This window comes from Hypomesus transpacificus, chromosome 25 (assembly GCF_021917145.1).
Source record: "Hypomesus transpacificus isolate Combined female chromosome 25, fHypTra1, whole genome shotgun sequence".
Lineage (NCBI taxonomy): Eukaryota > Metazoa > Chordata > Actinopteri > Osmeriformes > Osmeridae > Hypomesus > Hypomesus transpacificus.
This window is the reverse complement of record NC_061084.1, coordinates 1,086,609-1,110,240: the sequence shown is the minus strand read 5'-3', so window position 1 is coordinate 1,110,240 and position 23,632 is coordinate 1,086,609. Positions and strand designations below refer to the sequence as shown.

Sequence of the window (23,632 nt, the reverse complement as noted above, 5' to 3'; positions counted from 1 at the left end):
CAGGACTGGACAAAAGGCAGAGACTCGTTTCTCTGGCGGACTCCCTGCCATACGTGTGTGTGTGTGTGTTCTGCTGCTCCCTGCACACGTGTGCGTGTGTGTTCGCATTTAGTCCAATAAACGGGTGTTGTCCTTCGTCTCGTCCTCAGCTCCATGGGTGGCAGCCAGGAATCAAGAACCCGTACAGGGGGATGGTGGTGTGGCAGGTGCCGGAGAGCCTGGACATCACCGTCACCCTCTTCAAGGTAGGACCAGACGGCTTCCGCTCTGGGCTTGGACGCTTGCCTCGTTTCAGTTGAGATGAGTTGAAAATCAAGGAAAAAAAGCTGGTGTCTTATTTTGAATATCTGCTCTGCCAGGAACCAACTGCAGATGAATTTGAGGACAAGGACTGGACGTTCGTCATCGAGAGTGTGAGTTTGTGAGGGATGCTGACATCCGTTTCGGAAGTCTTTTAACCAAATAAAATCCTTATGTTCGGTTACCTAGGAGACCACAAAAGTTTCATTTTGAGTGTATTCTTCTACAAATGTTATGAGGAGTATACAAAATATGCCGGGTAAAAAAAAATAATTACCCTTTGGGTTTGAAAAGAACAGCAGTGAAATGACCCGAGCTCTCCTCTCCACCTCCCGCAGGAGACGAGAGGTCACCGGAAGGTGCTGGCGTCGGCCGACGTGAACATGAGGAAGTTTGCCAGCGCCACACCGGTCCAGTTCGACATGACGCTGCAGTTCAAGCCCGTGTCGGTGAAGGTGGTGGAGGCCACGCTCAAACTCACCTTGTCCTGCGTCTTCCTCAAAGAGGGCAAGGCCACGTGAGTGCTCGTTTCCAACCGCCGCTCCCTCCCCCCGTCTCGATGACGTGGGACGCGCTGGTGACTGTCTGTGTCGGACAGGGACGAGGACATGCAGAGCCTGGCCAGTCTGATGAGCCTGAAGCAGAGTGACATTGGGAATCTGGACGACTTCAACGATAGTGACGAGGAGGAGGAGAGGAGGGGAAGCACTGGACAAGGTACCTGAGGCTCTATCATATGACTACGACATGTGCACACAGTCCGAACTGAGCTAAGTGACGTTACATTACAAATACAGTTCTTACCAACCATGTAAGCTAGCATAAGATATAACGGTGGTCTGTACATTTGAAGCTGATTCGAAGGCAGTCGAATAGGTCCAAAAAGCACTAGCAAAGGCTCCCACGGTGACACATAGTAACAGGTAAACAACTGTCATTCGATCTGTTTACAGATGACAAGCTATTTTAGATGGTCGAGGTTTCAAAGGATTGTGCAATACATCGCCGTGGTTCCCTCCCTCTCTCGTCTCTCCTCTCTAAAAGGAATTGAAATGTCCTCACTTTTAAGTCAATGAACGCTGAACCAAATCTCCTTGTGGGCTGCTTTGAAAACCAGTTCTCTTTTTGCTCTGCTTACTTCCTGTTCTATGGATAATTATACCTGACTTGACTTGACCTGAATGAAATAATATTTCTTTCTGGCTCCTTTCTTTTCTCTGAAAGGTCCAGTTCCTCCAACCAGAAGGATACACGACCAGGCGTGGAGACCTGTGTTTGACTCAGGTATTTCAGATCAACTGAATAACTCTTTCTTTCCTTCTTGCCTATCTTTTTCTATTATGGGCAAAGTCATTTATTTGAAATGAGGATATTCGTGGGTCAGTGTTGGGAATATTGACTATCAAACTATGCCAAACCATTATTCATTTATTTGGGTTGGTTTGATGAATTATATTCACTGAAGCTGATGAATATTGATCTCATGAGGTTTCAAATAAGCTATGCTACCACATTGCTCCTTAATTCTGGATCAGATACTCTCTACAGATCAAAGGAACATAAGACTTTGGGAAGATACAAGGCATATTAGAATAGTGTCTCTCCAAAATTATGTTCAATACGTTTAAATAAAAGTTAGAGCAAACAAAATTGGACAGTTTCATATGTGCACAACGGACTGTCAGATTGTCCTCGTTTCTTCCATCAATGTCCTAGTTTCTTCCATCAGACTGTATTCGTTGAATAGCAGAGCTAGTGTTTGTGTTAATGAAGAAGGTTGCAGTGGTTCATGCTCCTTGTCTGCAGTGAGTATCTGAGTGCTGTCAATCTCCATTCCTTATAATCTTTCATTCTTTCCTCCTTTCTTCTTCCTCCTTTCTTTTTCTTTGCTCCGGCTCTCTCGTTCACTATTCTACCTTCCTCCTCCTTCCGCTACGATGTTCTTCTTTATTCCTTCTTTTCTTCCTTTCTTTCCTCCATCCTCTCCTCCCCCCTCTCATCCCTGACTCATCCCCCATCTCCTCCCCCTCTCTCATCCCTGACTCATCCCCCATCTCCTCCCCCTCTCTCATCCCTGACTCATCCCCCATCTCCTCCCCCTCTCTCATCCCTGACTCATCCCCCATCTCATCCCCCTCTCTCATCCCTGACTCATCCCCCATCTCCTCCCCCTCTCTCATCCCTGACTCATCCCCCATCTCCTCAACCCTCTCTCATCCCTCACTCATCTGTCACAGAGATGGAGTGTAGCTCGGGTATGCCTCCCACTTCTCTCCTCTCCCGCCCCCCCCTGCCTGCCCCCCCCGACCCCTCTGCTCCACCTGGCCCCCCTGTCCGGCCCCGCCCCGCCGGCCCAGCGGGCGGCGCCCAGCCGGCCCGTCCCTCCGCCTATGCCTACACAGTGCCCGCCTTCACCCGCGCCCACCCACCCGCTCTGCCTAAAATCTTCCAGCCCACTGCTGGCACAGGTACTGGACAGACTGGCTCATCAAGGATAGACTCGAGTCACTGTGGGGTCGACTGTAGACAGTATTGATTCAAGGATCACATTGAGGACCACGTGAAAACCTGTCTCACCTGGACCTTCTTTTACGTTAATCCCCGAGAACTTCAGGGAAGATCTTGAATTTCTATCAAACGTTCAAATATATCTATCTAGATAGCCGACTGGTGTGACTTCTTTGTTAGATTAGAGTACGCTGTAGATAACAGTCTGGTCTGACCTCTTTGTTAGAATAGAGTACTCTGTAGATAACAGACTGTTAGCCATTGTTTGGTTTTGTAATGACTCTGAGGCGCCCCCTACTGTTTGAATAGGTTTAGAGCAAAGGGGGAATATGATGCAAGCCAACCCCAGCAAGAATGGACAGAATGCTCCTTGCTACAGGCCCAGCATAATAATTTTTCTGTGACTGAAAAGCCTCCTTTAGAGTTCATAACAAAGGTTTCTAGGGGCAGTTGCCTAATTTCCTTAGCAACCATTCTAGCTCACAGTGAATCAGAGGGGCGACATATTTGATCCTTTTTGGCGTTTGTCGAACTACATCCCAATTGTTTCTCGCTGATGTAAGTTCACTCTGCTCTCCCTCTCTCCTTCCTTCCTTCCTTCCCTCCATCCATCCTCTGCTCTCCTCCTTTCTCTCAGTGCCCATCTCTGTTCCCCGGAAGGCTCAGGGTCACCGTAGCGACCCGGCCTCCGACTCGGCGCGTCTAGACGAGGGTCAGACGGTGTGCGTGCTCCCCTCCTTCACCCCGCCGTCGTCCTTCTCCGGCTCCCTGACCCGGCTGTCCTCCTCTCCCCTCTCCTCCTCCCCCTCCTCGGCTGCCCTCCGTCCTCCCTCCTTCTCTGACATCCCCCAGACAGGTAGAGTGTGTCTGCCGCGCCGTAGACACGGCCGGACCAGAGCCACAGACCGTGCAACACGGCGTCCTCCTCTGTTTCCCTGTCCTTCTCTCTTCTCCATCTCTCATTGCCCCCTCCCTCTCTTGCCCCCCCCCCCCCCCTCTTCTTCCGCCTCTCTCAGCTACCTATGCCACTGCTCGCTCCAGCGCCTGGAGGCCTCAGAGCGTCCTTTCCTTCTCCGCCCTCCCCTCCTCCGCCGGCTCCTCCCCTCCCGGCGCTCAGCCCCTCCCTGTAACCCGCCGGCCCAAAGCATACCTCACCTCATTAGCCGAGCCTGGTCCCGCCCCCAAAGCCTACCTCACCTCACTGGCCGAGCCTGGCTCCGCCCTCACCAGGCCTACCAGTCTGCCCTCTGCCCCTGACACAGGTACAGCATGGGCCATTGGCCAAAGACCTTGGAGTTTCTCCGGGTCATTGTAAATGGTCTGGATGGATAGTTAGATGTGGCATGTACAGCATCTGGAATAGTGTTTTTTACCGTCTCGGGGTCCACATTCCGATACGAGCTGTGGATGGCATGATTGTGAATGGGACCACTGTCATTACATGTCACTTTAGGAAGTCCCTTCTGCCTATTCTGCTTTTCACTGGTGTAAATCGAGGCTTTGCTGTTGATTCTTTTTCTCTGTTTTCTTTTCCTCTCTCTTTTCCAATCTCAATCACCTCCCTTCTACTGCTCATGACCCCACACCACTCCCCTCTTCCTCTCTTTTACCCTCTTTTTTTCACCTTCTGTTACACCTCATTGCCATTTCTCATCCTCCCATCTCTCCATTTCATGGTCTCCCTCCTTCTCCCAGTACCCTGGCAGAGTGAATGGAGATCACCTCAAACTCAGGCCCCCTTATCCCCACCCGCTCTCTCCCCTATATCCCTGCGCCCCTCCCCCCATGACTCCGTGGATAACGCCCCCCTTCAGAAAAAGCAGTGCATGGAGACCCCATGTAACTTGGCCTCTCCTCCGTCTGCACCCGCCCCAGCTGTGCTTTCGGCCTCCACGTCTCTACCCCTCCTTCCCCCACCCTCCCCTTCTCATCCTGCATCCGTTCCTCGGTGCGTCCCTCCCTCACCTGCCGAACATCCCTACTGCGCTCTGTCATCCCCGTCCCTTTCCCCCTCCTCCTCTTCCTCCTCCACCCCTGTCCCTTCCCCCTCTGGCTCTCAGACCCCTTTTTCGGAATCGGTGTCGTTCATACTCTCCCTTCCCGCATCTTCCTCCTCTTCCACCGCCACGCTTTCCTCTCCCTCCGTTTCCTCCCTGGACCCTCTCCCTCCCCCTGTCCAATACTGGGACTCCCCCCCCGGATCCCCACCTGTTGCTCTCGGCGTGGCTCAATGTGCCACCGGTCCTGCTCCGCCCCATGTCTCCCAGTCAGGTTCTGAAGCTCGACACTAACCTTTGCACCCCCCCAAATGTTAGCGACGTGAGAATGCCTGTCTAACCATTCGAAACATCCCGTTTTTAACCAGGTTTTTGGACTGATATTCTTATCGAAACTACTCGGCCCTCCATTTATACTCTACTTCGTCCAACTGTTCCTTTTCTTCACCCCCCCCCTTCCATCTTCCTATGTCTTGCTCTTTTCTCTTCCCTTCACGTCCTCTTAGCCTCCCTTCCTGCTGGTCAAACCCCTGACTGGAGGCTCCGAGCCCTCCCTAATGAGGCCTGATCCATTGTCAGAAGGTCCCATGTGACCTCTTCATCTTGACCCCTCTCTCCTTCTCTCCTCCTCCTGTGCTCTGTGCCCCCCCCCCCCCCCCCCCCCCCCCCCCCCCCGATCAGACTCAATCCCCCATAACCCCCCAGGGTCCCTACTCCCCCCCATGAGCCCGACTCAGGTACTAGACCTCAAGGGACACATAAAGAGTTCACCTCTAACCTGTGGCTCCAGCTGGCTTGACTAATAGGAGCGGTTGCTGGCTTCCAGCGGTTTTAACGTCAAGACCATTATTTGTTGAAGGCCACTGATCCAGTCGTGTGTCTGGTCTTTCAGATCTTCACAGACATCTCAGCACACTGGCTGAAGAGGAGTGCCCTAATGTTCCACCTACTGGTGAGTAGAACTCAATTCAACCACAGTAGACGAAGGTGTCATCTTTATTCAGAGGAGGAGAAACTCCTCTGGATTCTCTCCAGTCACTGACCTCAGAACTCCTAACCACAGGAGTAGTCAATAACGCCGGTAATAGGCCAGACCCAGACAAGACGCCATTGGCCAGGCCCTATGAAAAAAGGCGGGAGGCTCAGCAAGCGTATGGATTGGAGGTTGTCAGGAGAACTGCTGGGTGAGTGGATCGATGTAAACAGAGATGTTTGACGTGATTAAATGCTCTATCCATGGTCATAATTCCTCCAAACCTAAACTTGAGCTCACTGGTTCCTGATTGCAGCCAGCTATCCACAGTGGTTGTGGATAATCAGCTTTATATTTCAACCATACAGTGTTTGGTCCAAATGCTGTTTTTGAATTTTCTTGTTATAAAGAACTCTTTTTGATACACTGATGTATGAGTGTGTTTAGAGGAATCATGTCAAGGTGCTTGGAATAGCTGGTGTGGTTTTAACCTAAGCATCTCCTTTTACTAACAATGGCTAGCATGGTCTAGTTTATATGAGCACTGACAAGTTTGTAAACAATGTGAAATGTAGAACATTTGAAATCTCTAAAATGTTAATATGACCTCATTAAAAACACAATATAAAAAAAAAAATCTGACTAAATGAGTTTCATGTCACAGTGGACTTCAGCACAACATGAGATAACAAGAGTAAATAGATCAGTTTATTTATTGGTATTATTTGGATGTCGTTTTGTTGTTCTGGAGAGTGTCTGCTAAATGAATCAAATGTAAATATGAACTTTTGTTGTGTCATTAAGTAGTATAGATACACAATCATGAACTAGATCTGACACAGTTGTGTTGCGTTGCTGTTGGTGTATTGCATTTTCGTCAAACGGGCCTTTTTGGAAACCCCCTGTATGTTGATCACATCCTGTTGTGTGGCAAGTTTCCTGTAGCTGAAGTCATGTTGCAAGATGTGACAAGGTCACTGCTTGCTTTGTGCCTTGGGAGTTTCTTCCAGGGAGGGTGTGTTGGGCTTCTTGGCAGCACTGTGCTAGCTGTATTAGAAACGCAGTGATACTTGTGTTGAAATGCATGAGCATCATGTTATGGCGTGTAGACTGTGTTGTTTATATCAGACTTGTCGGTCAAAGCTTGCTTTTGACTTCATTATTGCTATAGAGATATAAATCTCCATCCCTGAACTCTGACCTTGATCTGTTTGTCCCTCAGACCTGAGAGCATGACCTCTGTGCTGCCCTTTAGCCCCAGAGCACCCTCTGCCCCCCAAGTCCCATATTTTGAGATGCCCAAACCTGTCAGGAATCAGGCAGAGGCCATGCCAACAGGGGTGCTCCCCAACCCCAAACCTAAACCCAAACCCAAGCCCAAACCCAAACCAGCAACCCGTCCCATCCCCTCCTCACCTGAGACTAAGGCTGGCCTTTCTGAGCCCACGTTCACTTCTGCCATGGAGCCACTGGTCAAACCACGGAGTCATATGACCAAGATGTCCATTCAGATTGGCACAGCATCAGGAAATACTGAGCCTGTTCAGTTCACTCTGAAGCCACCCTCTAAGAAACAGAAGATGCGCTCTTCCAAAACTGTGAAACATTTGCCTGACATTGCTCACACAGAAAAGAAAGATGCAAAGAAAGAGCAGGATCTGAAAGTTGTCCCTAAGACAACTGCTCCCACAAACATAGGACAATCTGAAGTCATACCCAGGGATCGGGGGTAAGTGTGGCATAGAACACAATACTCCTATAACTGTGTAATGCTCATTCAGGTTGTGTAAACAATGTTCTAAACTTAATATATACAGTATACATGTATATAGAATGGATGTATGTATTCTCATTTGAATACAGTCAGATTGAGATTGAGTGTTCCACATGGCCTGACATATATTTTTTTTGGTGTGCTTGTCCCTTTAGAACTGAAAGCGTGGACACATTGCTTCCATCTTGTCCAAGAGTTGCCAGTTCTCCTGGTTTCCCCTCTACAATAGTAACCAAAACATCAGAGGCACACTCTGACCAGTGGTCCCTTGATAAAAACCCACTTAGGGTGAGAGAGAGCCCCAGAATCACTCCAGCCAATCAGAGATCTGTCCAGGACCAGAAATCCAAGGACAACATGGCCTCTATGGTGCCAAGCAGTCCCGGGGTGGCTACCATCCCCGGTTTTCCCTCCGCACCCCAACACAAAATGGAAACCCCAGAACTCCAAATGGAGCCTCTTAAAGTTAACCTGGCACCATGTGTCACAACAGTGTCAAGTTCAGCAAGTTTGCCATCAAGGCAGCCAAACAAAACTGCTGAGTTTCAGACTAGTAATTTACATGAGGATGAAAAGCCCTTATGGGAGGTATCACAGAAGCCCAATGCTGAGGTTTCTAAGATGTTGGGAACACCAAGTATGGCTAATCTACTGCCAACCTGTCCCCAAGCTTCAACTATTCCTGGATTGCCTTCTTTAAATCAGACACAGTCAGCTGGCTGGCCAGTGGAAAGAAACTCCCTGGTCAAGATATCTTTTCGAAAGAGGTCAGGATCCTTATTATCACATTTAGATAATGTTGATAGAGTTTATTGGGATCGTGAAATGTGTGCAAAAATGGTGGATATGACACCATCCTGCCCAAGAGTATCCCTTATTCCTGGCTTCCCATTTGCCCCAAGACAAGAGCCCTGCATGGTTGACCTTCTACCTACATGTCCCAGGAAAAGCAGCATTCTAGGTGTACCCTCCAGAGAGACAGTCATGTCCAGAGATGAAGACTGGATTGTGGACAGACATCCAGTGTGGGAAAAGCCAGTGAGGATAAGAGAAGGATGTATTCTACAGATGAATAAGGAAGTCACTATGGAGGACGCTGAAACGAGGAGGAAAATGGTAGACATGTTGCCTACTTGCCCAAGAAAAGCCAGTGTTTCTGGCTTCCCCTCAGCACCAATGCCCAAAACCAGAATGGTAAACATTTTGCCTACGTGCCCCAAACGAGCTAGAATTTCAGGTTTACCTTCTACTGACCCAGTCAAGTCTAGTAATGAAGATTGGGCTGTTGACAAAAGGCCACTGTGGCAGAAGCCATTGAAGAAATCTGATTTCCTAATGCCATCTGCTTCTCCAGTTCTGAGTAAATATGAGGATATGTTTAGGCTGTTGCCTTCTTGTCCAAAAGAGACCTCTATACCAGGCTTCCCTTCTGTGCCACAAAAGCTAGCTGGGACACCAAGTATGGTGAGCCTTCTGCCTTCATGTTCTGACATAACCAAGGTTTCTGGTATACCATCTAGACATCAAAATCTGTCAAAGAATCTTGACTGGCATGCTCTGAGAAGATCATTCATCGAGAGACCACTGATTAAAAAGCCACAGTATGGGATTAAAGTATTATTATGTAACAATGCCAAATACATGAAAGACATGGTCAAACTGTTACCATCTTGTCCAAGACAAGCTAGCATTCCTGGCTTTCCCTCTGCACCTCAACATGAGCCAAGTATGGTTAACCTTCTTCCTACATGCCCTAAGGTGGCCAGAGTTCCAGGTTTCCCCTCAGTACAGCCACGGAGATGTAGGGATGAAGCTTGGCTTGTAAACCGTAGTCCACTATGGCAGAAGTCATTGAAGAAAAGTAACCTATTTGATCTTCCTATGTCTCCAGTTCAGTGTAAAGATGAAGAAATAGTTAGGATGTTTGCTTTGGTGCCATCTTGCCCAAGGCAGACTAGAATCCCTGGGTTTCCCACTGTACAAAGACAAGAGCCATGCATGGTTGACCTTCTTCCTACTTGTGCAAGAGTAGCAAGAGTTCCTGGCTTACCATCTAGAGAATCAGTTGGATCCAAAGATGCAGATTGGGTTGTGGACAGAAGGCCGTTGTGGGTAAAGCCACTGCAGAAAAAAGATATTTCAATAATCTCTCTATCTCACTATAAAGAAGAAAAAATTTGGAAACACATGGTAGATTTGATGCCATCTTGTCTAAGAAAGGCCAGTGTACCTGGGTTTCCTTCTGCACCCAGACAGAGGACAGCTAAAGTCCCAAGCATGGTACATCTACGGCCCTCTTGTCCAAAAGTATCGAGGGTTCCTGGCTTGCCAGGTATTGACCAGACTCATGCAGTTGAGTGGCCAGTGAATAGAGAGTCTCTGTTCAACAAGGTGTTCGCACAAAGGCCAGGATTGCTTCACTTTGAGGACACGTCATATTTTCCTTGTAAAACGGTTACAAATATGACAAATATGTTACCATCTTGTCCAAGTAAGGCTAGAATTCCAGGCTTCCCCTCTGCACCAAGTCAAAAGACAAGTATGGTATACCTCTTGCCTACATGTCCTCAGGTAGCAAGAGTTTTAGGGTTTCCTTCAAGACAGTCAGTCAAAAATGAGGATATATTTGTGGACAGATGTTTTCTGTGGCAGAAGCCACTAAAGAAAGGTGACGTGTTGATTTTGCCAATTTACCAAACTCATGATAAAAACATTCATGGGATGGTAGCAATGGTGCCAACTTGTCCAAGACAAGCTCGTATTCCAGGCTTCCCGTCTGCACCACAGAGGCAAGCAGACACACCAAGTAGGATGTGTTTACTTCCCACCTGTCCTAAATCATCCCAGATTCCAGGTTTTCCATCTAAACAACCTGTTGATTGTGAAGATAAAGTATGGTGTTTAGTGAGAGAATCTCTGTGGGAGAGGCCATTACACAAAGTTAATGTGAAAATGTGTTCACATGTCTGTACATCATACGACGACAAAGACTTTGTGAAAGAAATGGCAGCTATGTTACCATCATGTCCACTCAAGACCAGTATTCCAGGGTTGCCCTCTCAGCTGAAGTTAGTACAAACTCCAGTTATGCATAGCCTGTTGTCCACTTGTCCTAAGAGCTCCAGAGTTTCTGGTATGCCTTCAAGAGTACCAGTAGACACAGATGAAGGTCACTGGCATGCTAGTAAGAGGCCTTTGTTGCTCAGACCATTAAAGAAAAGAGCAAAAGTTGTTATTCAGTCGAGTCAATCTTTCAAAGAAAAAGCAATGGTTAGAATTATGGTTTCAATGTTGCCGCCCTGCTCTAGAAATGCTACTATTCCAGGCTTTCCTTCAAAGTCTAGACAGAGACCTCAGAGTATTTTGGGACTTGAGAAAGCCCCTAGTATGCAAAATATTTTACCCACCTGTCCAAAGCATACAACAGTTCCAGGTTTACCATCCAGAGACCCTGTGAAAATGTCAAAGGTTGGTTGGCATGTAAACAGGCAGTCATTGTGGAATAAACCACTGACTAAAAGAAAGGGGATTGTTTCTCAGTTTCACCCAATCGAGATGTCATTGAGAGCCAAAGAAATAATGATGAGTATGGTGCCAGCCTGTCCAAGACATTCCACCATCCCTGGTTTTCCATCTAAAGTGGTTTGTGTCAGTAGGGTTCAGAAAGAGCAATTTTTGACTTGTCTGTCATCAACTTGCCCTGAAAGTTCCTGCATCATTGGTTTTCCTTCGAGACAGTCATCATGGTCTGATGTCAGAGTAGAGCACTGGCCCACAGTTAAGAGTGTATTATGGGAGAAACCACTCAAGACATTAGCTAGGACTCAGATATTTTCCTTATCTCAGGGACAGAGTTGTTACAGACACAAACTCGTGAGAAATGCTATGGTGTCTCTTGTACCATCATGTCCAATTGTTGCTCTCTTTCCAGGATTTCCTTCTCTGTCACAACTGAATGTAGAAAAGCTTACAAGTATGGTAGATATTGTACCAACATGTCCTATGTTGTCTTCTATTCTGGGGCTTCCATCCACAAATACTCATACAGTAGAGAGTCGAGTAAAGGGTTGGCCATTGGGGAATAAACCATTGCTGGAGAAACCATTGAAAGAGAGTGCTGTAACAATACATACACCCCCAATTATTTATATTATAAGATCTGATAAAAACTTGAGTAAACACATGATGGCTTTAGAACCAACATGTCCAAGGAAAGCCAGGATACCTGGATTTCCATCAGCCCCAAAACACAGAACAAAGGAATATATTACAGCTTCGGTCGAAGCATGCCACTCAAATGGTTCTAAAGTCTCTGCAGCAGTTACAGACCATAGAGGAGAGGTTCTGATTCGACAGTGGCCGGTAGAGGAGATGCCAGTTGGAGAAAAGTCCCTCAAAGAAGCATCAGTGGGATCTTTTAATTCCAATCAAGATGTACCAGATGATCTCAAGAAAAGGATGGAGGCAATGTTGCTGCCCAGCCCAAGCAAGACCCCAGTCTCTGAACTGATATCTGTACAAACCCAAATGTCTCACCACAGTGGAGGAAAAGTTCATCAAAGCAGTGACATGAAAATAGTGGTGAAAGAGGAAGTACAAGGATCAAAAGATGGTTCAGTGATGGAGGGGGTCAGAGTGGAAGGGCTCTTTTGGACACAAAATGAGGCTCAAGAAGTGGGCATTCTAGAAAAAGGGTGAGTTAGTGGGACAAGGATAGCAGACAACTTAGAAGCTGCATTATAGCATTTGTTTTAACATGTCTCTCACTGCAGTCAATGGATAGTGTTTGAAACATTTACATTTATTCATTTAGCAGACGCTTTTGTCCAAAGCGACATTTACTTTTGGACTCTATTTTCAGACACTTATACTGCAGAATGTGGCACTCTATGCCAACAGATTTGCCATTATTCTTGACTGTCAGAGAGAGGTGGGTTAAGTTGGTTTGCAAATGTATGGTAGCTGTTGGCTTTTTGGGCTGTTTTGTACTGATCAACACCTGACTGACAGTCTTGGGATTTCTAATCACTGCCTTACGCATGTTGTGTTTCTACTTTATGATTCATCGTATTCATGGCGTTCCTCTGTTCATGTTACTCTCTTTCAGTCCCTCTCATCCATCTCCAACCCAAGAAGGACAGCTAGTATTGTATGAGATGAAAGGAGCTGTTAAGAAAGATTCAAAGGAATCCAATCTGAACCTAGTTGATGGTCAATCAATAGTGTCCTTTAAGGAACCACCCATGGATGTTACAGTAAATAAAGTATTTGTGTCAGAATCTGGTTTAGATGTTGAGAAAAAGGAGACTATATTGGCTAGGGAGACGAAGGTGGTTACTGGATTAGTGGAAACAGTGGATGCAATCACACGCACTGGTGGGGGGTAAGTGTCGGAAACCCCAGAATCACTGCTTGCTTGTGTGATGCTGGTTTAGTTACTTTAATCTGCATGGTTTTATAGTTTTGGTCGCATTCGCAGATTGTTGGTCATAGTACAGTTGTAATATTGTTGGACTAAAAAGCATGCAATGAGTGACGCTTTAGTCTTTCTTCACAGATCAAGCATCAACTTCAGTGGTGATGCTTGTGGGTGGAATGAATGTTTTTGGCAATAAAATCGCTTTTTTGGTTGCTGTAAGTCATCTTAGACTGACCAGAGTTTCCCCTCTTCTCAGACCTGAAAACATGGTTCCTCTGCTGCCATCGTGTCCAGGTGTTGCTACATCACCAGGGTTTCCCTCCAGGGAAACTACCACAAAGGCTCACTTAAAGGATGCACTGGTGGACAAGACCGTATTTTGGGAGAGGCCTCCAAAGGAGGCTCTACACCTGGCAATGGATATATCACCTCAAGAAAGGGAGACAATGAAAGGAATTTCAGACATGGTTCCATCTTGTCCCAATTCTGCCACCATACCTGGATTTCCATCTGCACAGCAACCAAAGCTTAGGGAAGAGAAAATAAAGCATGAGCTTTATATGGAAAATGTGCTGCCATCTTACCCAACACTTTACGATGGAGAGTGTTCAGATAAGGAAACAATCAGGAACAATGCATACACCGTCGGAGAAACAGAGGTCATTGCATCCGCACCCCATTTGGACAAATTAATGGAAGATAAACAGTTAATGAAGCACGTGGTGGATATAAAGTCACCATGCCATAATGAAACCAGGAGTCCAAGCTTTCTCTCAACACCTCATTCAAAAGCTGTTCACTTTAGTCCAAGTATGGTAAACCTTTTACCATCCTGCCCCCAATATTCTGGTCTGCTTGGTTGGCCATGTACTGCTGATGCTAGTAGACAAGACTGGTATATAAGTCAAGAACCTATATGGGAGGCACCTCCAAAGGAAAAGCTTTTTTTCAACAGCGAGGGCTTAAAATATTATAAGGAAGCTATGAAGGAAATGGTTGCCTTAGCGCCAACATGCCCTGAAGCTGCCAGCATTCCAGGCTTCCCCTCCTTGCCCCGGCGCAAGGCTGAGATAGAATCCAGTATGGTTAATCTTCTGTTGTCTATCCCCAAAGTTTCAAGTATAGCAGGTTTTCAATCCACTGAGGGAAATTATACAAAAGAATGGTCAAAAGACCAAGGGTCACTTTGGGAAAAACAAGTCAAAGACAAAAGCACTGTCTCAATAGACAGCTACCAAGGAGGAGATATGACAAGAGGCATGGTAGCTATGGTACCAGCTTGTCCAAAAAAAGCTAGGGCTGCTGGTTTCCCCTCCATGCCTCACTCCAGTCCAGATATGGGATCGCTTCTCTCGTCCTGCCCAAAGGTCTCAAGTATATCTGGTTTCCCATCTACTGAGGCCGTTGATAGGCAAGACTGGCTTATGAATCATACACCCCTGTGGGAGAAGCAGACAAAGGAAAAGATTACATTCATGGACATATCAAATAAAGATAAAGGTGAAATGAACGGAATGTCTGCTCTGGTGCCATCCTGTCCAAAAGAAGCCAGGACTCCTGGCTTCCCCTCAGTACCAGAACCAAAACACATTTACTATGGACCTAGTATGGTTAATATGTTGTCTTCATGTCCAAGAGTGTCCAATATATCAGGTATGCCATCCATTGATGGAGATAGTAAGAATACATGGCTGACATATCAGGAACCACTATGGGAGAAGCAATTGAAGGAGAGGCCCAGGGTGACTGCATACACACCAGATGTGAAGGTGAAAGATCAGATGAAAGCTATGGTGCTCTTGGTACCTTCCTGTCCAAAAGAGGCTCGTATACCCGGATTCCCGTCTGTACCCAAACCCAAACTGGTTCGCTGTGAACCAAGCATGCTAAGCCTACTATCATCTTGCCCAAAATCCTCTTGTATTCCAGGCTTTGCCTCATCATTGGAGGCTTCTAAAAGTGACTGGTTTATTAGTATTCATCCATTGTGGGAGAAACATAGGAAGGTGAAGTCAGTTGTAATCTACGGAAGATTAGATCAAGACAAAGATGAAGTAAAAGCAATGATGGCTATAGTGCCATCCTGTCCTAAACATGCTCGTATTCCAGGTTTTCCCTCAGTGCCACAACCCAAAGTGGTCTACTATGCACCAAATCTTTCCAACCTTCTTCCATCATGCCCCAAAGTATCCAGTATGGCTGGTTTCCCATCCACTCAGGAAGCTGACAGTAAAGACTGGCAAACAGACTGTAGGCCATTACGGAAGAAAGAAATTAAGGAAAAGCGTATATTAATTATCGATGGATTTGAAAAAGGCAATCATGATATGAAAGGAATGGTTTCCCTTGTACCAACTTGTCCAAAAGCAGCCTGTACCCCTGGTTTTCCATCTGTCCCACTACCCAGAGTGGTATATTTTGGGACAATGCCAAGTATGATTAATCTTTCACTCTCCCTTCCAAAATGCTCAACTATTCCAGGCTGCCCATCATCTGATCAAACTAAGAAGAAAGAATGGCTTACAGAAACTGAACCGCTGTGGAAGAAGGAACCAAAGAATAGGACACTAATGATCGAAAAATCTGGAAAAGAAGCAAACATGACGACATCAATGCTGGCTCTGGTGCCATCCTGTCCAAAACTGTCATGTGTACCTGGTTTCCCATCTGTTCCAAATCCTAAAGTTGTGTATTATGGACCGAATATAGTCAATCTGCTCCCACTCTGCCCCCAAGTCTCTAATATCCCAGGGTTTGCCTCGCTTAAATATGATAAACAAGCAGAATGGGTCACTGAACACGGTTCATTGATAGAGCGACCACAAAAAGAGAGAAAGTTTGTTATTTATGAAGCAGAACTTGGCATAGATACTTCCAAAAACATGTTTGCATTAGTACCATCTTGCCCACATGCTGCAAAGATTCCTGGCTTCCCCTCCGCACCACAACACAAGATGATGAGTCTGGTACCCTTATGCCCCAAAGTTTCAAGTCTCCCAGGCATTGCAACCACTGAGGAACACTTGGATTGGCTTGTTGACCCAAACCCACTGTGGGAAGAACTTCAGAAGAAAAAGAAGGAAACTGTTTTTGCAATAGACAGTCCAAAACAAGACAGGGAAATCATCAAAAAAATGGTGGCCTCGGTGTCATCTTGTCCAGAAGCTGCCAGGTCTCCTGGCTTCCCCTCTGCACCTAATCCCAAAGCTAGGGAGCCAAACATGCTGAGTCTGGTCCCCTACAACAACAAAACCTCCTGCCTTCCTGGTTTCCCATCCACCTCTAAAGGCCCAAGAGAAGATTGCCTACTAGAATCAAACCCTTTGTGGGTAAAGCCACAAACAAAGCAATTACACATCATGACACCAGTCTGTCAAGCTCAGGAAAGACCCTCAAGTGATGCAATGAGCAATATGTTGTTCATGGTACCATCATGCCCAAGAGAAAGTATTATGCCTGGTTTCCCTTCAGCTCCAATTCAAAATAGAGCCCCAAACATCACAAGTTTACTTGCATCTGCCCCATATGTTTCAGCTATTCCTGGATTTCCATCAGCAAGAATGGTTAATTCAGATCAGAAAAATACAGAGGTAGTAATTACTAAGCCCCTCTTTGAGAAGCCTGAGAAAAAAAAGAAAGCCATTATTACATCTGTGTCAGCAGAAGACATTGAAAAAATAAAGAATATGGTAGCAATGGCACCCTCATGTCCAGCTGAGAGTCGTATCCCTGGATTACCATCCATATCGCCACCAAAAGCAATGCCTGCCCTTCTGCCACCGTCACGCCCCAAGGAAACAAGCAAACCTGGTCACTTTAATGATCTACCGTGCAGTTCAGATTCTGGAGATGGTAAGCTCTGATTTCCATTGCTTTAAGGCTGGCTCCTATTACCTTAAAGTCATTTCTGAAACTGTGTAATTCATCAAAATTGCATTGGATCATACTCAATTATTTGGTTTGTAGAGAAAACTTTGCGTGTCGAAGAAAAGTTGACAGATGGTGAGAGAGAAATGGCAGATCTTGCTGTAGATAAGGGGTAAGTGAATAGGCCTAGGCCTCCATGCATGGGTTGCAGTGAAATTGGAATCATACGGGTGCTGGTCTGTTTTGTCTCACTTTATCTGCTGGTTAACAAACAATAGCATAGTAGATCTAGACACATCTTAGAAGGCATGGTTTGGTTGGTGATGTGTGTGAAGCTCAGATAGTTTAGAGTAAATAATGCAGACTCAATTGAGGAACATGAGAACATCATGAGTAATCTACAGTATCAATATTTTACTGCAGTGCATTTCATCCGCTGTTCTTCTTGTAGCATAGAATCCGTGGAGACATTGTTCTCACTATGCATATGCTTATATGATATCAGTATCCCCAGCAACCATCATAGAGAGAAGCTTTCGGAAGAAGAATTCCATCCCAAGCAGAAGTCTTGGGAGAGCACAGAGTCAGAGCTAGTTTTAGAGTGGGAAGTGCTGGAAGCTGAGGACTCAGAAAAGGACTCAGAGACAGAGAAGGAGCCCTCAGGCCTTGTGCAGGCCATTGTAGGTGTCTTCCACAGAGGGTGAGTTGGCCATTGGTGTGATGTTGATCCCCCCTCAGAGACTTACCAGTTAATTCCATTTGTCTTACTTCTTTGTATTTCATTGAATTCATAACGTAATCAGTAGTTCTTAATTCCTGACAGATGTGTGAATCATCTGTAGTATTGAAACCTTACATGCTACACTGTAGCATATAGCATGCCTGTTAAGGATTTCAATTCCTGACTTTAGTATCCCTCTCTTGTAGTTATGAAACAGTAGCGTCCATTTTGGGGCCTTCCAACTCCGTTCCAGCTGAAGGGGCAAACCAGGCCCTTTCATCCTCTGTGGAAACAGAGATCCACTTAGGTAGTACCTCTACCACTCTCCCAGATCCCTCTCCCCTCATTCCGGATGCAATCTCTGTGGAGTCAGCTCACCGTGAAGGCTTGGTTCAAACCAATATAGCCATTGATCTTCCCACAACTGCTGAACCCTACATGTGGACTCTAGCAGGAGATCGATCCGAATCTCCATCACCAACCACATACAGTGATGATGGTTTTGTTGGAGCAGTAGGCCCGGGTAGTATGAAGAAATGGCCCCCACTAACGGCGGCTGACCTTTCAGAGATCTCAAAAGAAGACTTTGGTGTAGCAAAGGAAGAGGAGATTTCGGCTGGCTCGTGGGATCATGTAGGAGAGAAACCAGGAGTCACAGGGCAGGATTTGAGACAGATATCAGGTTGTGTTGAAGGTTTGGTAGCAGAGAGGCCAGTAGAGAATTTGAAGGATGAAATGGGAGCAGAACTATCAGCTTCTCTGGACAAAGGGTGAGTCTCCGGGGATAAAACCCGACTAAGAACTGTGTGGCTGCACGAGTACAAATGTGTTATACATTCATAACTTTGTTTCTGGATTTGCTCATCAATGCTCACTGTCTTGTATCTAGTGTCTGTCTTAATAGCCCTAAGCTGCTTGGTGATTCTAAGGCACTTATCTGGGGCACAGTGCAGCAGCAAGCTTAAATAGGGTTGTGGTCAATGTCTGTGTGCTTAGTGTAGTTGCAGTGTGGGAAATTGGTGAGTGTGCATGTTTGTTAAGAGAAATTATGAAGAGTTTTGGAGTTAGTTTGCTTTCTTGCTGGGAGATTTCTTCTGTAGCCTGTCCCCTGGGGAGGGACTTGGGTTTATAATTACGTATGATAGTTGCCCGTTTATGGATTGGGAATTCATAAAGATTAAAGATTTGTGTTTGATGTGATTCTTTTTCATCCTTAAGCCCCCAACACACAAGCACAGAGGCCTCTCCTAATGCCACTCAGCCCTCCACAGACAAGTCACTGGTAGAGACACCTTCAGTGCCAAGAGAAATGATCTCAGGCAAATCATCTGAAGACCAGGTCCTCTCAATTGAACCACACACAGACGTTGTACGGCCTCAGCGAGGCAGGAAGCCACAACGGGATATTCCTCCAGAACTTCCACTGAAAGCTAGTGATCAAAGTGAAATGACTGCAAATCCTACTACAACGACGGTTCCACTGCGTCCTTTGAGGAGGAAGGACAGCCTAACTCCGGATCGCAACACAAATCCTCACGGGGCATCGCTCAATGTGGTTCCTCCTCGCCGTACAAGGAACAGAGACGCCAGTCTTCCTCCCGATCCTCAACAGAGTGCTGATGCACAAATTGGTGCTGGCCAGTCAGTCCGTGCACAGTCAACGACTGAATTGGTCCTTCCTCCCAGGCTGAGGAAAAGAGATGGCAGTCTCCCTCTAGAGACAGGAAGTGCTGTTGCTCAGGCCAACACCCAGGTGGTCCCATCCCGGCCGGTGAGGAGACGGGACAGCAGTAGAGACTCAACACAAAGAGCCGACGCTCTCGTCCCTCGTTGTCGTGTAAAGAAAAGAGATGGCAGTGTTCCTTCAGAAGCCCCACAGAAAGCTGATGAAGCTGTGCTGCCAACCTCAGACCCACCACACAGGCCTCTGAGGAGAAAAGATAGCCTCACACCTGAGCCTCCCAAACAGAAAGCGGATGAACCAGGAAGCTTAACTTCCCAGGAGAACACCATCGATGACACTGTTCCGGCCCATTGCGTAATGGCTTCTGAAGCTTCCAGCTGTCTTGAGCCTCCTCAGGACATGAACAAACCTGTCCAAGTAGCCGTGGGTCTGATTCCACCCAAGCCTCCCAGGAGGAGGGTGAGTCTCACCCCTGAACCTTCTCAGGAAGCCCATCTCGAAGACATCAACATTTCTGAGGCAAGAACAGAGCTTGTTCCTCCTGTGCGCTCAAGGAGAGCCTCAAAGGCCACTCCTGAACCAACACATAGACCTGATGACCTGGAAGATATCTCTGGCCGGTCTGCCGCTGAGGAAGTCCCCACCACATGCAAAACAAAGACACAAGATGATCTCCCTATTGAGCCTGTCCAGACAGAGACAGACAATGATTCAGGGGTTGGGGAGACTGCCCCACTCTCAATCATCAGAATGATAGGCCCATCAAGGTGCAAGAAAACCCAAGGTCTTTCAGCAAAATCAGGAGAATCAGATGGTGCAGAAGAGACCACGGCTGTAGAGTCCACAGCTCCTGTCCCGATAAATAACCCGCTCAGGGACTCTCAAGTAAAACAGTCTCAGACTTCTACCGAAATGGCTACCACCGAGACAGTTGAAGAGGAGCCAACTGTGGCCTCAGCAGGAGACGCTGCCTGGCGTGGAAAGATGGAGGTCGAACAGCTCCTACCAGTCCCGATGCCTCGAGTGAAGAAGCGCCTCAGTGGCACGTTCCCCAACGATTTCCCACCCCCAGACGTCAACTCTCCCGTTCTGTCCGATGCCTCTACGACTGCTGATGAAGCCACCAGGCCCCCCAGGGAGAGGGGACGCTCACCTGCAACCTCCAGAGGGCTGGATCCCCCTCAACATGGCGACAGGAGCAGCAGCCTCCCTCCTTTGTCCCCTGGAGACCCTTCGACACCCGACGAGCTGGTTGTACCCCTACGCAGGAAAAGGAGCAGGGTCCAGATTGATGGCATTGAGAGTACACACCCGGCAGGTGGACCAGCGGGTCTTCCTGTTCCAAAACCAAGGGGAAGGAAACGTCTGAGTGGATCTTTCCCTGACGACTTCAATGCGCCCAGCCCCCTATCTTTATGTCCGCTAGACTCAACATCAAAAATGCCAGACCAGAATAGGTCACTGGGGGATGAACCTTACCCCTCTCTCTTCCCTGTGCCCTGTCCTAGGACAAGCCTAAAGTCCTTCTCTGATTTGATTCCTCCATTGGATTCTCCCATCTCTACTCAAAGTGATGCACCTGAGAGCAAGCTAACCCCGCCTCAGAAGGATGAAGAACCAACCAGTCAGGAAGTCATGGAGAGTTCAGCGTCAATGGAGACAAGTACTGAGGTGTCTGATGACGGGTTTGTTACAGTACAAGTCCCATCACGGTTGAAACAGGAAGTAGACCCACAGGATGTTGCCGAAGAACAAGAACAAGCGGACGCCACCATTTCTCAGACAACAGACTCGGTTGAAGTCACGGCCGGTAAGAGGGCACTGGAGGAGAGCACAGAGAGCTGGACCTTCGCAGATACTGAGAGCTTTGTTACTGAGGACAGTGAAAAAGATGAGGCCGTCCCAGAAACAGCACCTGCCTCCACTCCTGCCTCGGGACAGGAGGACTGGCTGCATGTAGACAGAGCCATAGAGGCAGAACAGATGGACACAGACTCGAGTAAAGAGATGGGGGTTGAAGAAGAGGTGGACTTTGGCTTTATGTCAATAGCAATAGCTACCAGTGACTTAGAGGAGAAAGGGTAAGTTAAGTAGAAAATAATGTGGAATACAGAGGTCGGTTAACCTAGCTCTGAAGTGTGTTTTGTGGGCCTTGTACATTAAACCCTTGTATGGCTTTTTTTGCATTTCTGTTCATTCTCGCTATTATAACATAGAACTTTCCATTTTACTCATGGAGATCACTCTGTTGCTCATGGAGGTTCATCGTGTTCAGGCTCATTTTGACCACACTTTATTCCTTGACCATGGTTGAACTGTGAAGGCTAATATTTCTCTACAAATCTGCGTTTTTTTTTTTTTTTGCTTTCTAAAGGCAACAGGATGCTTCCGAAGAGTCTTCGGGCCTTGCTCCGCCATTGCCTGGTCAGATGTCAACACCACAGCGTCAAGAGAGTGCTGCTACCTCAGATGTATGTCGCTAATAGTTTACAGATAAGATGGTTGACTGAGTGATGGTCAGTGTGAGTGGTTTTTACCCAGTCAATGTGTTGTTGATTCCTCAGGCACTGGAGTTCAGCCCTGGCCTGGTCACCTCCAGCCAGTCTCTGCTGGAGTGGTGCCAGGAAGTCACCCAGGGTCATAAAGGGGTCAAGATCACCAACTTCAGCACGTCCTGGAGGAATGGTCTGGCCTTCTGTGCAATCCTCCACCACTTCCACCCAGACAAGATGTATGAAAAACATCAGCTTTCTGAAAAAAGATTATTGAGCCTTCTGTGTTTGTTTAAACATTTGCTCATGGCGTAAATTTTCCTTCTCATTCTTTAGAGACTTTGAAATGCTTGACCCATATGACATCAAGCGCAACAACAAGCAGGTGATTATCTCTGCGTGTGTGCCATGCCATCATATTTTACATGATCAGCCAGCCCCCACAGAACATCTTCTTCTGTAATCACCCAATCTCCTCCCCAAACCCAGGCCTTCGATGGCTTTGCCGAGGTGGGCATCTCTCGGCTGATGGAGCCCTCGGACATGGTTCTCCTGGCGGTGCCTGACCGCCTCATCGTGATGACCTACCTCAACCAGATCCGCACGTATTTCATGGGCCAGGAACTGAGCGTCCTCCACATCGAGAAGAACAGCAGCGAGTCGAGCTACGCCGTGGCCGGAGAGAGCCGGCAGGACGTCGACACGGAGGCGGCCACCCGCTACTATGCCCAGAAGCTCCAGGAGGAGGGGATAACCCTAGACACCAATGGGAGTGCTGCGGCAGAGGATGAAGCAGGTTCGAAGACCAATAGGGACATGGTCCCGCCTCCCAGAACTAAACGAGCAGCAGGTGCAGGGAGTACCCAGGCCCCAGTGGCACCACCTCGGACTCACTTCCTGTCCAAGTCTGGATTCTCCCATGTAAAGGATGCAGACCTGGTGAAGAAACGACGGTCTCAGAGGAGAAGTAGTTCTCCAGAGGAGTGTGATCCCGCAGAGGTAGGAAACGTCTTTCTCTACTTCCGGTCTCATATCCTGGTCTAAAGTTCTCTATATCTCGGCCTTATCGCTTGCTATACCTGTGCTGTCTTTCCAGGCTGCGTCGGGTCAAGAGGAGAGTGCTGGTGCTATAAGAAAATCAGAGACAGGCAAGTTAATTATGTGTTACTGTACCTGAAAGTAAAAGTACCATATTTCAGTATTGATGATGAGTAATGAATTAAGTAATGATGGTAATTCTCAGGAGTCCTCATCAAAACCATTGCAATGTGACTCAACTCCCTTGTATTCCTTTGAGCAATTACCTCAACCATTGCAGTCATCATAAATTAGAAAGGGTTTTAATCGCCATGAAAGTTTGATCAGACAAGGAATTTACTCTGGCAGATGTTCATGTTTTGTAATAGGCAGTTAAAATGAATTCCCATAATCCCTGTTAGCGAGTTGCGTTGTATTTTATTTAGTGGTACACACTTTATACGGTGAGCCCAAGGAGGTTCTGTGTTGTTTTGAAGGTATTTCCTGACTCCAGTTTTGAGTTTGTTTACGTCTGTGATCTTCCCAGAAGGCCAGGAGCTAGGGACATCTGGTGAGGAGACCAGAATGGCAGAGGACGGCCAGGTCAGTCTTCATTATAACCACAAAGAAGTTGGCTATGGTCTACTTTAACACAGAAGCACAGCACCCTCAGCTCTAGAAGTTTCCTCGGTTATAGCCTCGGTTTGTGTGTGAGTGTGTGTTTGTCACTGTACTGACAGGACTCCAGCGAGTACGTCCTGAGTGAAATGTCGGCTCTGGAGGCGGAACAGAAGCACATCGACAGCAGAGCAGACGTGGTGGAGAGGAAACTCAGGCGACTGATGGAGACAGGTGCGGGAAGGAGGGAAGAAAAGGAGAG

General features: G+C 47.2%; 1 protein-coding gene across 9 annotated transcripts in view; it reads left to right on the top strand.

The window, feature by feature from the left end:
• Positions 1–23,632, top strand: part of ehbp1l1a (EH domain binding protein 1-like 1a) — a 30,483-nt gene that overhangs the window by 4,427 nt on the left and 2,424 nt on the right. Inside the window, exons 3-25 of one of the 9 annotated variants that reach the window (XM_047048868.1) lie at positions 150–245; positions 360–413; positions 639–817; positions 899–1,017; positions 1,525–1,584; positions 2,538–2,768; positions 3,446–3,664; positions 3,825–4,070; positions 4,504–5,079; positions 5,698–5,757; positions 5,869–5,989; positions 13,228–16,823; positions 16,938–17,010; positions 17,344–17,538; positions 17,766–18,329; positions 18,778–21,324; positions 21,618–21,714; positions 21,808–21,974; positions 22,072–22,120; positions 22,225–22,734; positions 22,832–22,883; positions 23,300–23,355; positions 23,493–23,604. In XM_047048868.1, the coding sequence (XP_046904824.1) occupies positions 150–245; positions 360–413; positions 639–817; positions 899–1,017; positions 1,525–1,584; positions 2,538–2,768; positions 3,446–3,664; positions 3,825–4,070; positions 4,504–5,079; positions 5,698–5,757; positions 5,869–5,989; positions 13,228–16,823; positions 16,938–17,010; positions 17,344–17,538; positions 17,766–18,329; positions 18,778–21,324; positions 21,618–21,714; positions 21,808–21,974; positions 22,072–22,120; positions 22,225–22,734; positions 22,832–22,883; positions 23,300–23,355; positions 23,493–23,604 (9,979 nt within the window). Of the gene's footprint in view, positions 1–149; positions 246–359; positions 414–638; positions 818–898; positions 1,018–1,524; positions 1,585–2,537; positions 2,769–3,445; positions 3,665–3,824; positions 4,071–4,503; positions 5,080–5,697; positions 5,758–5,868; positions 5,990–7,000; positions 7,508–7,707; positions 16,824–16,937; positions 17,011–17,343; positions 17,539–17,765; positions 18,729–18,777; positions 21,325–21,617; positions 21,715–21,807; positions 21,975–22,071; positions 22,121–22,224; positions 22,735–22,831; positions 22,884–23,299; positions 23,356–23,492; positions 23,605–23,632 lie in introns of those variants that run through there. The other 8 variants (XM_047048866.1, XM_047048874.1, XM_047048875.1 and 5 more) reach the window with 8 other exon arrangements.